The sequence below is a fragment of the Molothrus ater genome, chromosome 1 (assembly GCF_012460135.2).
Source record: "Molothrus ater isolate BHLD 08-10-18 breed brown headed cowbird chromosome 1, BPBGC_Mater_1.1, whole genome shotgun sequence".
In the NCBI taxonomy this organism is placed as follows: Eukaryota; Metazoa; Chordata; class Aves; order Passeriformes; family Icteridae; genus Molothrus; species Molothrus ater.
Window position 1 is genome coordinate 58,885,460 of NC_050478.2, and position 13,923 is coordinate 58,899,382.

The 13,923-nt window shown below is 42.0% G+C and overlaps 1 protein-coding gene across 2 annotated transcripts in view; it reads left to right on the forward strand.

Annotated features, from left to right (window-relative positions):
• Nucleotides 1-832: 832 nt before the first annotated feature.
• Nucleotides 833-13,923, forward strand: part of RECK (reversion inducing cysteine rich protein with kazal motifs) — a 45,796-nt gene continuing 32,705 nt past the window's right edge. For both annotated transcript variants that reach the window (XM_036406605.1, XM_036406606.1), the window contains exons 1-4: nt 833-911; nt 3,099-3,157; nt 7,135-7,209; nt 9,360-9,396. In XM_036406605.1, the coding sequence (XP_036262498.1) occupies nt 833-911; nt 3,099-3,157; nt 7,135-7,209; nt 9,360-9,396 (250 nt within the window). The remainder of the gene's footprint in view (nt 912-3,098; nt 3,158-7,134; nt 7,210-9,359; nt 9,397-13,923) is intronic.

Sequence of the window (13,923 nt, forward strand, 5' to 3'; positions counted from 1 at the left end):
TGCCACAGGCAGGGACACCTTTCACTAGCTCAGGTTGCTCCGAGTCCTATCCAACCTGGTCTTGAGCACTGCCAGGGATGGGGCATCCACAGCTCCTCTGGGCAACCTGTGCCAGTAATGCACTACCCTCTGAGTAAAGAATTTGTGCCGAATATCTAATCTAAATATCTCCTCTTTCAGTTATAAATTATTCTGCTTTGTCCTGTCACTACTTGCCTGAATAAGAAGTCACTCTCCCTTCTCTTCATAAGCCTCCCTCAAGTACTTTAAGGCTGCAACCAATGCTTTAAAAGTGGTGTCTAGAATTATGCTAATAATTCAAGTACTATATAAAAATAGAAATAAACTAATTCAATCGAGTCTGTGCCCCCTTCTCCTCTCCTTAGTCCTCTTTTCAGACCGAGCCCGAGTCCTTCCTGCGGGCACGGCCCTGCCGCTCCATGGGCCGCGGGGAATGAAGGCTGTGGGATGCCTCCGACTCTGGCAGCACAGAACGGCCGCCTGCGGTCAGCCCGGTGGCGGGCCGAGGAGGAGGAGGAGGAGGAGGAGGAGGAGAAGGAGGAGGAAGGCCCAGCGCCCCCTCCGCTCTCGGCTCCCGCTAGAATGTCCGCGGCGGCCGGGCGGGGGCGGAGCCTGGCGGGGCGCGTCAGCCAATGGGACGGGGCCTGGCGGGGCGGCTCAGCCAATGGGCGCGGCGGGCGGTGACACGGGGCTGGCGGGAGGGGGCGCTGCCGGCGGCAGATCCCGCCCGTTCCTCCATCCCTCCGTCTGTCCGTGCGGCGGCCGGGGGGCGCGGGGCGGGGTGGGGTTGGCGCGGGTTCGAGACCCGGCCATGGCGGCGGCGGCCGCTCGGTGGCCCTGGGCCCTGCTGTGCCTGGCGGCGGCCCCGCTGCTGTGCCCCGCGGCGGCTGGTGAGTAGCGACCGCGGGGGAGGGAATGGGGGAGGCGACTCCGCGGGTCCCTCTCTACAACATGGCGCAGGGGCGGCATCGCCCGGGGGGATGCGGCGCCGCGGGACTCTCCTGTCGGGCCGCTGTCGGGATGGGATGCGGAAGACGGGGAAGTGGGGGGACGCCGCCCCGCACCTGCTCCGCGCCTGGGAAGCGGCAGCGGCGCCGTCTCGGTGCCGGTCCGGGCTGGTTCCTGCGCCAGCTTCCCGGGGAGTGAGCGCTCCCGCCGGAATCCCTGCGGCCAGGACCGGAGCCGGGGAGGGTCACTTCCACAGCCTGCACAGCGGCCGGGTCTCCGGCATCCCGCCGGGCACCGTGACGAGCACAGACCTCCTCGTCTACCCCCGCGGGTTCCGTGCCTCGGGGCCGCGATGTGTGCCTTCGGTGTCACGCTGCCTGCGGGTGAATTCCCAGGACTGTGGCTTGAAACGATGGGTAAAACCTGACACCTAGGTTGCCATATGCAGAACAGGTCAGAACAGGTTGTGTGTTCCAGGGCTCCTATTCCTTGTTTTCAGTAGAAGAGTAATATTGAACAGGGTCTCGAGTATTTTGAAAAGTGAATGCAAGATGTTTAATAAAGAGAAGGATAGTGGTAAAATAGCTCCCCACATTGCAGATGTCTTGGCAATGTGTGCTTGCAGCCCAGAATTCCAGTCATGTCCAGGTTTCCCAGAGGATGGATGCTCTGTTCCTGGATATGTTCAAACCAGGCTGTATGGGGCTCTAAGAAGTCTAGTCTAGTAGAAGGGCTTGGAGCTAGCTGGTCTTTAAGGTCTCTTCCAACCCAAGCCATTCTAGGAATCTGTGTGTCTGTAACTTCCTGACAGGACCAAAAAAGACCGGTGGAAAAAGAAGGCAGCTTAAGATGGATATATTGGAAAACACCTTTTAATACATAGATGACATTGTTGTCATAGGAATGGAAACTACAAAACAGGTAATTCTTTAAAGCAGAAGACTGCAGTCACGACGGCATTTATGGGTATTTAATTGTTCTGTAGTTTTGCTTTCTAGTGAGGCTTAGTTCTAGGAGGGAGACAGCAAAATCTAGTGGAGTGAAATATGACGTACTCTGGCCCAGCTTCCCGTTGATAAACCTACTAATATTGCAAGGAATTCATGCCCAAGTTCCTTCTTGATGGTTCAGTCAAAATCTGTTTGGTAAAGTGTTGAGAAAAAGACTTTTTTTGTTGTACATAGTTCAGATGCATCTCAGCAGAAATCTGTAATCAATAAATGATCCTGTGTGTAAAGATGTGCATGGAAGTAAAAGTTTTGAAGGACACCTCTGTCCTCTAAAACACTGGTCCAAAAACAGGAAAGTGAGGATGAAAATGGATATAAAGGCACTGTTGAATTCATTTTACGTTTGCCAAGCTTAACTATGAATGAACAAAATATTTAAATGGTAGGAAGTACAAAGCACAGCAGAGTATAATGCTAAAAATGCTGCTTTAATGTTTGGTCTTTCATGACTTCTCAGTGCTTCAGTTGTTTTTTTGGGGTTTTTTTTAACTCTTGATGTGTTCATATCTGTGTTTGCTCTATGACTTCCATCCAGTCTTAATCATCCATCTAGTGAAGCAATTTACAGTTTTGTTCCAAGGTTTTTAGAACAGAATTCAATGAACAGCTATATGAAAAGAAACTTCTGGTCTGATTTCCTTCACTACCTGTTCCTAACTGATTCTTGCACTTTTCAGGTTCTGTGAGATGATTCAATTTACAAAGGCACATATTCTCTACAGAGATTTTTGATGGGTTTTTGTTTACTTTTTCATATTTATTCTTTTTTAAGTTTCCCCTGAGTTAATAAATTGAATTGTCTCATGAAGGAATTTGCCATGTGCCCAGCTAGTGCAAGTTAAGTAGCAGAAATATTACTTGAGGCAGAAAGGGAGTGAGATCTCATTTTGATGACAGTGAGTGTTCAGGGGTAAGTGTGAAACTTCTTGTAAGGATCTTCATCATTTTCAGAACAAAACTTCTTCATTTTTTGCCTTTTGGGAAGGAACGTTTCCCATGGTCATCTGTGGGCCAGAAAATTGTCCTGATAGAACATCAAGTGTGTACTTGTGTTCAGAAGTGATGATTAGTGTTTCAAATCTTTTAAATATCTTTTTCCTTCTCCCTGCTCTTCCATAGGCTTGTCTTGTTGTTACCATGCGAAGGACAATTTAATGTGCCGTGATGTCTGTGAACAGGTAAGCTTGTTTTAAATTTAACTCCATCAGAGTTGAAATTGTGCCTTTAGACAATGATGTAGCAACATCAAGTTTGTAAGCTAACGATCCTCTGTCTGCAGGCTATATGTGAATTGTGAGATGTAATGATATCAAAATGAGAACTTGGAAATTTTAGAGCCATAGTCCTCTTTCGTTTTGTAGTGAAAAATGGGTTCTGCTGAAGTTAAGGAGAAATAGAAATACCAACCTGAGGCCACAATTTGGTCAAGAAGTGATAAGCACATTGGGAAATGAGAGGTCTGAAGGTATTTTACAAAATTAATGAATGTTATGTGTTTCTAAGTTCTGGGGAGTTCAAACTGAAGAACAAGATGCTGGTATTATTCTTTCTTCCTTCAGGTTCTTGTTTGTCCACTAAGCATCTCGTTATGATATATCGCTTTGTGAATGCAGCAAAAATCTGCTCACTTACTTTATTCATAACACTTTGTTTCATAATGTTTGTTCTGAATTCAAGCTTGAAAAGTATTTTTCCATAACTTATGTTTAGATTTGTACCTGTGGGTAGTAATTAATACAGCTTTGTGTGTGTGTAGTTACAGTTATTCATCTACGTAAGAATTTTACATCAGTAAAACTTACATCAATGTAGACACAATTTTTATGTTAAAGTTGTGTTCTTAGATCATATCTGCCCTCTTTTCTTGTTTTCATTGCTCATTTTGAGGCTGTTTGAGTAATAAATCTGGTTATGATTAAATTTATATTTATCTGATTGTACTATCAAAACTTTCACTTTAAATTGCACTTTTCCCTCCCTGATATATCTAGAGAACACAACCAAATCCTCTTTCAGCTTTCATATTGTTAGGCCAAACAAGGAAAAGTCTTACAGCATCTTTGCATAAGATCATCTCTCAATTCCTATAATAATTCTTGCAGACCTTCCAGCATAAGTTTATCTCTTTTAATACAGGTAAGCAAAACTATACATGGCATTATAAAAAAAAAAGTGTGACACTCAGTCTTAACAATTGTGTTCTAACTTGGGTATAAGAGAAAGATATCCATTCCTGTATATTAAAAAAAAAAATGGTGAATTTAGTAGCTGCATTGATACGGCATTTGGAATCATCTGCCCATTTCTTTCTTGTGTTTCTTTGGTTTGAAGTTTCCAGCTTATCATGTGAATTCCTGTTGGCTCTTCATGAAAGGTCTCCAGCTTTTTACTGTCAAATTCCATCCCAATTCTGCTATACTGGTTCTAATTATTACATAGTTTTCTGTGGGTTTTGTAAGACACTGATCTGGCCTCATCTGGCTCATCTCTCTCCACTCAGATGATCAGCATATCCAGAATCTTAGTGAGAGGTAGTGAGAGGTCTGGAAAAAGTCTGAAGCAGGACTGGTGCCTCCCAAAGTATGCTATAAGGAGCTGGCTTAGCTACCTCACATCAGGCTAGTGGCATCATTTTCTGTGTGATCCTTTGATGCAGTGCAACTGAAGGAGCTGTCTGCTGTTATTTTACTGATTTTCATCTTCTGTAACTTAACTATTTTGTGCAGCTGACAGGAGGAAGAAGTTTCATGGCTGTCTTTGGCTATGCACTTGCAGATTAGATTTGGGGCCTTAGAGCAGATGAGGAGGAACGATTTGTTGAGGAGCCATCTTGGCTTAACCACCAGATTGTAAACAATGCCACCAGGAGAAACACTCCCTTCTGCAGGGCAAGGAAGCACTCACCTGCACTGGAGACTTTCTGGCTAAGGTCATTTGGTTTTCAGGGACTCAGATCTAGGATTTTGCAGGAATCACAAGGTTTTTTTGACCCTCAGACTGTTAGCCATTGTCTGCAAATCGGTATGGACACTGGCAGTAGTACTGAGGGAGGCCTTGCCTGGGAACCCAGGGACTAGGGTGAAATGCACAGGACACCCAGTGATGTTGCCCTGGATCCTGCCAGTTAAGGAAGGAGGCTTGATTAAGGGTAAGGAATTCTACTAACCAGTAAATCAGCTACTGTGAGACTTTTGAAAAAGAGAATGTGGATTACATTCTCTGTTTGTTTGTCAACTAACATGGTTCAAACACCTAATTATTTTGCATTACTAATAAGTATTACTCTACTCTTAGCTTTGGTATCATCTCCTTTCCATGATTATTTGATTAGGCATGTCAGATACCATAGCAAGGAATAAGTGGGCCTATCTTTCTTCAATTTACGTTTTTTTCCCTAATCTTATTTCTGATAAGTTTCATTGTGATAAGTTTCCTGGCAGCATTCATTGTGTACCATTCCAGAGGACTCTATCCATATCCTTCTCCAAGCATAAGGACTGTCCGTCCCTGCTCCCAGGAAAACTCTTTAATGTTCCAAGAATTTGATTCAGATAAACAGAGAAGTTATGAACAACCTTTGGTGCAGAAAAGATATGGTATAGAGTGTAGAAGCAGGGAAATGTTTTACAAGAAGAATTTAGAGCTTTTGCCAAGGCAAGTAAGGTTATATAGGAAAAGGCAAAGCTCAGCTGGAATTGAGACTCATAGAGAAGGTCAAGGGCAACAAGACATTTTATGGCAGTAGTTAAAAGCTGAAGAAGGAAAAAATGTAAAGCTATTGCTGAAGGAGGCATGTGATTTAATGTCAGTGAATCATTCCTGGCCAACCTGGTTTGATAATAAGGCTGGATTTCTGGATGAGGGGAAAGACGTGGATGTCATTTGTGTTATCTGTAGCAAATTTTTAAACATTAATTCCCTTAATGTTTTTCTATCCATTTTAGGATCATACGGGTTTGAGGCATGAACAATTAGATGAGTAAAAAACAGGTTGTAAAATCAGGCTCAGAGATAGAGGTTAGTGGGTCCTACTTTGCTTGTAGGCTAATAAGTGGAATGCCAAAGGGGTCTGGCACCTGGCACCTCTCCTGTTTAACATCTTTGTTAACAGCCTGTACGAGGCGTCTCTCGTTGAGTTTTCAGGCCATGTGAAGCTCAAAGGAAGTGTTGATAATCTTAATGGTAGGACAGGATCCTGAGGGACCTGGACAGATGGAAAGAGTAAGCAGATGGACGCCATGGTCTAGTCTTGTAGTTTACCCTTCTTTGAGCACAAGTTTGAAATAGATGACCTTCTGAGATCCCTTCCAGCCTGAATTATTTAATTATTCTATGACCTCAGAAGAGTTAAAATACTAATGCAGTTTTTTTTTGCTCTTGTTTCTGAAACAAATGCTGTTGTTCTCTTGATTTTCTTTCAATAAGTTTATCGTGTTAGAATAGAACAAATTTAGACAAGAACTGTAATGTACTTTTGCTTCTGAAATTCATCTGTTTCAGTTATATCATTTCCAGTTTCACATCACACATTAATAGGTCTGTTTCCATTCCTCTTGTTCACCAGTTTCTTGTTTTAATTTATAAGTAAAACTTTATTAGGCTGCTAAAGGAACAACATCCTCAGTTGTATTCCATCCAGTCTAGCGAGCTCCTTGGTTTTCAGTTTACCTGTGGGTACTATGCGTTCCCCTGTTAGTTTTGATTGTCTCTTTAACTAGTCTTGCTTTTGTTCTACCTTTTTCTACAGAAATTTTATGTTTCAGGGGGTTTTTGAAGTTTAATTGCTTAAGGTCATGTAACATGTAGCAGAAGGTTAATTAGGAAAATAGAGTTGTATAGTATTTTGATATGTGCAGCAGAAATCCTCTCGTTAACATTGCCCTTCCACATTCAGTAGAAACTTTTTGATTGAAATGTTTGTGGAGGAAATTCTCATTCTCTTCTAAATAGAAAAGATTGCATCACTATAAGAAGTGAAACATATTTGAAAAACTACAAATATGTAAAAAGAAATCATAAATTTGAATTCTGTTCATACTGTTAGGCAAAGTTGTCAAAGAGTAGATATTAGAGAAACTAAAAACAGTGAAATAAATTGAAAAAAGTATTTGATATGCACAACATTCTCTGTTTTAAGTTGTTTTGTTTCTAACAGATTTTGTCTTCTAAGAGTGACTCCCGTTTGAAGCACTTACTGCAGCGAGCACCTGAGTATTGTCCAGAATCAATGGTAAGGCTTGCTAGAAAAGCTCTTCAAATGAGATTTGAACCTCAAAGTAGGATTTTTTTCTAAAGCCATCATAAATTACTTTACTTGCAGTAAGGTAGCATGTATAAGCTATAAAATGCAATGAAAATCTTATCTGTGTTGTAAAAACTTGTGATTGTTGTGATTGTCTCTTGGATGTTAATGGTAGTGACTTAAATTAGATCATACATTCCATTTGTGCGTATGGCACAAAGCCATGAGGTCTTGGGCAGAGACAAGAAGGCCCTGATAGCTGCACCAAATTGTTAATGGCCTTACCTGAGAAACTGAAGTAATGCTTTTTTTGGATAAGTAAGATTACAGTTTCCTGAAAGTTCTGTAGTGTCGGTAACATTCTTTAGTTAAACTAAAAAAAGAGTGTAACCCACTCCCTCTTCTAAGGATGATCTAATCAGCGAATAGATAAGTATGGTCATTCAGATTGTAAATTTTAGAGTCTTATCTCTTGGCATCCTTTTGCAGTCAGAAAAGCCTGCTTTCTTCTGGTAATTTCTGTTACTTCTGAACAGTATCAATACTGTTTGCAGCAAACCTAAAACATATGCTCAGCTCAAGTGAGCAATGAGTAAGAGTAGTAAATCTGGCAATAACATTTAATTAGCAACTTCACACGATTGTGTTCACTTATAGATCCTTTCCTTCTGTGTGTCAAAGTTCCTTCAGTTTTTTGTTTCTATGGGTCAATAGCTCTAAGAAGGTTATAGACAGCTCAGAAGGTTATAGACAGCTCCTAGTATGAGTAAAACTGTCATAAAAACCTGTTGAAGTGGTGAATAGCATTTGGTTTGGTACTGGTTTTCTTTATCTTTCATTCCCTGATAAGACAAGTAGAATCTTATCTGTATAGTAGGTAAGTGCTTCTGATAAGACAGGATTGGAGATTATCTGAAAGGGGGAAAATTACACAATGGTTTTTACAACTCCCAATTATCTTTATAAGTGACAAGTCAGCTATCCAGTGTGGATCTTAAATTAATATTATTGAATGGGTAATATCTAGATACATTAAATAGTTAACCATTCAACTCAATACTTTATTTGCTGTTCTCAGATATCTCTTCTCTTGTTGGACAGGTGTTCTGGTGCCATTTCACTAATGAACAGATGGGTTTTGATTTAATCAGATGGTCAATATTGAGCACTGGTTACAGACATTGTGTTGTGTGTGTTCCTTCAAGGAATGTGATATTGCCTGGTATTAGTTTAAAAAGTAACTGTCACCATCAACACAAGAGGTGATTTTTTTTTTCTTTGAATCGTAGATGCATTTAGGTTGGAAAAGACCTTAAAGATATTGAGTCCAACCATTAACCTCCTCATGAAATAAAGGAAGTCAACTGAATCAAAGGGATGGAACTTGCAGAAGTAGCAGCTCTTTACCATCTTCTTTTGATCTTGCTTTGGCTCTTGTCTAGGTAGGAAACCTCCACAGATACAGAGGAGGACAGCGTTAGATCCATTGCAACTTTGGAAAGTCATCAGTTCCTGTGATGAGAGAGAGAGAGAGAGAGATAGATAGAGAGAGAGATAGATAGAGAGAGAGATAGATAGAGAGAGAGATAGATAGAGAGAGAGATAGATAGAGAGAGAGATAGATAGAGAGATAGAGAGAGAGATAGATGGATGTGTCACAGTGTGAAAATACAGTTTGCTGTGTCAGTGTGATTGAAACACTTTTTAAAATTTGTTTTCTGTGTGGTTATGTGTGTTTAGGGTATCTTTAAGCTGGCGGGAAGGAATGCTAGGACAGTAAGCTTCTCCACAGGTCTTAGTCCTAGACAAATCTTGTTCTTTGTTTAAGTTGCAGTTTAGTTCTGTGAATATTGATTGAGAGAGTTGACTAGCTTGTGTATTCCAGATAACTACATTATGTTATGCACCTGCAAAAATGCTGCTTTTGATTCCATAGTCTGTGCATAGCACAGACTCATGGAAGGAAGTGGTACTCAGCTTCTATTAGAGCACTTCTTTAAAATATATCTAAATATAAGAATTCTTCCAATCAGATATTTAAAACCCAGTAAAAAAATGCTGAAATTGCTGGTTGAGTCTGCTATAAACTCTCTTATTCTCTAGACTTGCTTTTGCTTAATTGCATTTTTACTTTTCAGAGAGAAGTGTGGGGTTGTATAAATTCTTCTTTGCCAGGTAAGAAATACCTTTTGACTATTGAGTCATGTTGCTTTTTCACCCTCTGTGTGTTTTGATATTGTGTCTGCCCCCTGCACCTATTGATTTCATGATAATTTAACTTCCATTATGCATCTAATATAAACTGTGTGTTAAGTTTCCTCTAGTATATGAGTTACCTGTGCATTTTATTAATAGTTTCCTAGTTTTATAAATAGTTTTCCTGTTAAAAAATATTAAATATGTTTGTATAAGTAAACATGTTCTTCTGTGATAAATCAGGGAAATATCAGCATTTCTTTCTTTTTAGTTTTTTGATTTTGTTACACCTTAACCTGATCTACAAAATGGTTGATAATTATGACTTTACTCTAGGTGCAGCATAATTTGAACAAAAACTGAGTAACACAGGGAGATAGTAAGAATTAGGCAAGCAATTTAAGTGCAGGGGCTCAGATTATGAACCAAACTGCTTGGTACACAGGTGGATTTAGAAAGTGTGACAGGTTGAAGCTGGCCAAATGCCAGTTCACCTATGAGAAATTGTTTATTCATTTTCCTCTGCTGTAGTTAAGCAGAGGCAGGGAAGAAAACTCATGGAGTGAGATAAGGATTAGGACAAAACACTTCAGGGGTGAAGCAGGCACAAAACTTTAAGAGGTATAAAGAAAAAGAAATTATTAACAGAATTAAAGAGGGTAATGAGAACTAAAATAAACCTTTAGAACACCTTTCCTCCCCACTCCAGGCTTTTTTTTTCTTCCCACTGACAGTGCTGGGAGACAAAATATGGGATTTTTAGTCAGTTTGCCACTTTTTAAGATCTTTCTTCAGTTCACTTAGTGAGAGGAGTCTCTTCTGCTATGCCATGGGGTCTTTCCTATAGGAAGCGGTTCTCTATGAACTTTTCCAATGTGGTTTTAATTTTCATGGCTAATAGTCTGCCCAGAACCTGCTTGCAATGTGAAGCCCCTCCCACAGTTTGCAGTCTTCCCACAACTGCTTTTTGGGGGCCATTTAGTTTATGGGGTGCAGTTTTAAAGGATGAGCTGTTCTAGAGTATAAAAGCAAGGTCCTCTTCCTCTGTCTTTGGAATGAGGGGCTCTCTCTCTCTCTCGCTCTATTCAAGCCTCTCACCAGATCACAGCTTCTCAGCATCCACAAGCTCCAGCATGAGGGCCTTTTTCTCATGGGCTGAGGGTGAATGCTGCATCCCCCCATGCACTTCATGAATCACAGGGAAACAGTTTGTTGTATTATAGTCCTCATCACAGCTGGCAGAAGAATCTCAGCTCTGACGCTCGGAGCACTTCCTCCTCTCCCTTCCTTTGTAGTGACATTACTGCCACCATGTTGTTCTTCTCATCTGTCTTCTCCTTTTCCTTCTTCCTCACTTGGAGAGAATTGGTGTTCATAGGTTTGTTTGTTCTCAAGTTCTGTCAATTTGAAAAGATCTATAGAGTTCTGCAGCGCTGAAAAGTTGCTATTGTCCAGGCTTTGCATCAGGGAATTGCTTGCTGTGCCTCTCGCTGTTGGTCACACAGTCCAGGCCCCACAGGTGCTCAAGTCACCGGGATGCCCCCGGCAGGATCCCAGCAGCCAGAACGGGCCCAGCCTGGCCCTGCCAGGAAGGGGCTCAGCCGCAGCACCGGCCATCCCTCCAAGGGCAGAAAGAGAGCTTCCCATGGTTTCTTCTTCTTTCTTAAATATGTTGTCATAGAGACATTACTGGCCTCTCTAGTTGGCTTAGCAATATGCCAGTTCTCAGAGCCAGCTAGCCACTGGTTGTGCCAGGCACGGAGGAAGCTGCTAGCTGCTCCCCACAGAGAATCACTTCTGTGGCTGACTCTTTCCCTCTTCACCAAAAGTCAATTAATGCAGATCCAGCATAGAAAGTTAAAGCATAAATCACAACATAGGGCTGTAATGTTTAAAGGAGAGATCAAAAATAGATTAAATCAGGCTTAACTAGTCCATTGTATCATGTGTAATTTCTAAAAGACTTTGAAATTACAAAATTAAAATGCTATATTTGGAAAAGTGGGAGTATGGGAAGAGGAGGCTGTAACAGTTTTGCAGCATCTGCTCAGACTCCCCCTCTCCTTCCTGTCCCCCCACCAGGCCTTGGAGGCAAGCTGTTGATTCCAGTGCTTGTAAACAAACTTTCTCTCTTATTGGTTAGAAACCTGTGTGCAGTTACCAGGCTTCCATTCTCTTGGGAGTCACAGAGACACAGCAGGAAAGCTCCCACAGCAGGTGTGTGGTGAGGGACAGGTACAGGAAGATGAGAAGCAGGAGTTGCCCTTTATGTGAGAGTGTTGAGTGGATTGCATGGAGCACTGCTGGAATGGCTGGTGAGCCAGCTGAGAGTAGCCTGTGGGCACTGGAGTGCACTGTACAGAGACCCCAACACAGGTGATATATGGGTGTCTGCTGCATGCTGCCTCATCAGGCTCAAGTGGTAAATGAGGCCACCTTTGTACAGCTGGAAGAAATCTTGTGTTCACATGCCTGCCCCATGTTTATGGGCAGCTTTAATCACCCTGCTACCTTTAGAAGAGAAAACACACGAGGGCACAGGCAGTCAACTTGGAAGAATCCCATGGGCCGTGGAACTGGAGAAAAGGAGGGTCCAAGAGAGCTGCTTGACTTTCAAGGATCACCTTATCCAAGCTCCACTTAATGTATGGTGGGATTAGAAAAGCCAAAGCCTATCAGGAGTTGATTCTGGTGAATAATGTGATTTGGCAGCCAGAAAGCTTCTTGAGCTACATCAGCTGAAAAGGAAGACTGAGGAAAATGAGAGTCTGCTGCTGAATGAGGCTGAAAGCCTGGTGACAAACGACACTAAATAGCCTGTGGTCTTCTTTGCCTCAGTCTTTGCTGGTAAGATGAACCTGCAGGAGTGCCAGGTCCCTGATCAGTCATAAAGTTCAGAGCAAGGAAGACTTGTGTTTGATGGAGGAGGATAGGGTTGGGTATTGAGAGGAGATAATGAGGACTTTGGAGAAGAAGGGAAGAAAGCAAGTTCACTCCTGCCTCTAGAAAGGGCAGGGAGGACCTGAGGAACTCTAGGCTTGGACAGTTTTACCTCAGACCCTCAGAAGGTAACAGAGCAGATCTTCCTGCAAACAATTTCCAGACACATCGAGAAACAATTTCCAGACACATCGAGAACAAGGATGTGATACTCTATAGTCAGCATGGATATGTGAAGGGGAAACAGTGCTTTACCAACCTGATGACCATCTATGATTAGATGACTGCCTTTTTAGATGAGGGGAAAGCAGTGCATGTTATCTATCTCAGCTTCAGTAAGGATTCTGTCACTATTTTTCATGACTTGCTTATAGTCAAACTGATGAAGTGTGTGCTGGATAAGTGAGCAGTGGAGGTGAAGTGAAAACTGGCCCAATTGCTGTGTCAGAAGGTTTGATCAGCATCACAGAGGGCAGCTGTAGGCCAGTACCTGAGGGTTGATGCTGGGTCTAGTCCCATTTAACGCCTTCATTGATGATGGGGCAGAGTTCACTGTCAATGTATTCACCAGTGATGCAAAAGTGAATGTAGAGGTTGCTAGACCAGATGGTTGTCCTGCCATCCACAGGGATGTTGATTAACCAAAGGAATAGGCAGACAGGAATCTCATGAAATTACAGAAAAGGAAATGCAAAGTCCTGCACCTGGTGAAGGCCCCATGCTCCACAGCATGCAGGAGGCCTGGCCAGCTGAAAAGCAGCTTGGTAGAAAGGTACCTGGGAATCCTGGTGACCAGCAAGTGGAACATGATCCAGCAATGTGCCCTTGTAACAAAGACCAGCAGCATCCAGACTGCATCAGTGAAAATGTTGCCAGCAGATCAAGGGAGCTGATCCTTCCCCTCTACTCAGCATTGGTGAGACCACATCAAGGATACTGTGTCCAGTTCTGGGCATTTGAGACAAGGAAACTATGAACACAATAGAGCAAGTTCAGCAAAGGGCCACTGTAAAGTGATTAAGGAGCTGGAACGTATGAGGGACTGGAACGTTTTCTTCATTATAAATACCAGTTGGCCATTGTTTTCCATTAATTGCAATTATTTTTCATTACTTTTTCCAACACTTTTTTCCAAGTGTTTTCGTAGCATTTAAATTTAAGATCTTACACCTAGCTCTTTCACTTCCCCTTTTTAAAACTGGACATCCCATGTGGCTCTTCTAAATAGGCATTTCCACTGGGCTTAAGAGCATTTTTTAAAATTAAGTTGTTGATATTTCTGCTTTTTGATTTCTACATAAAGAATATAATTTATGTATGTAATAAAGTACTGCTTTATTTTTTAAATAGTCATAACAAAAATGAGTGGTTCATTTGAGTTAAATAACTCTACCTCCTGTCCTAAGATAAAGAATGTAACAAGTTAGTCACAGCTGCTGGGCAGCTGCATAGATCAAACCTTCCCTTTATTTCTTTAAGGTTACATGAGAAATAGATACAGAAATGCATTCTTTTATTTTATTTCTGGTGTTTAGAAAGCATTGGAAAATCAGTATTTATTATTAA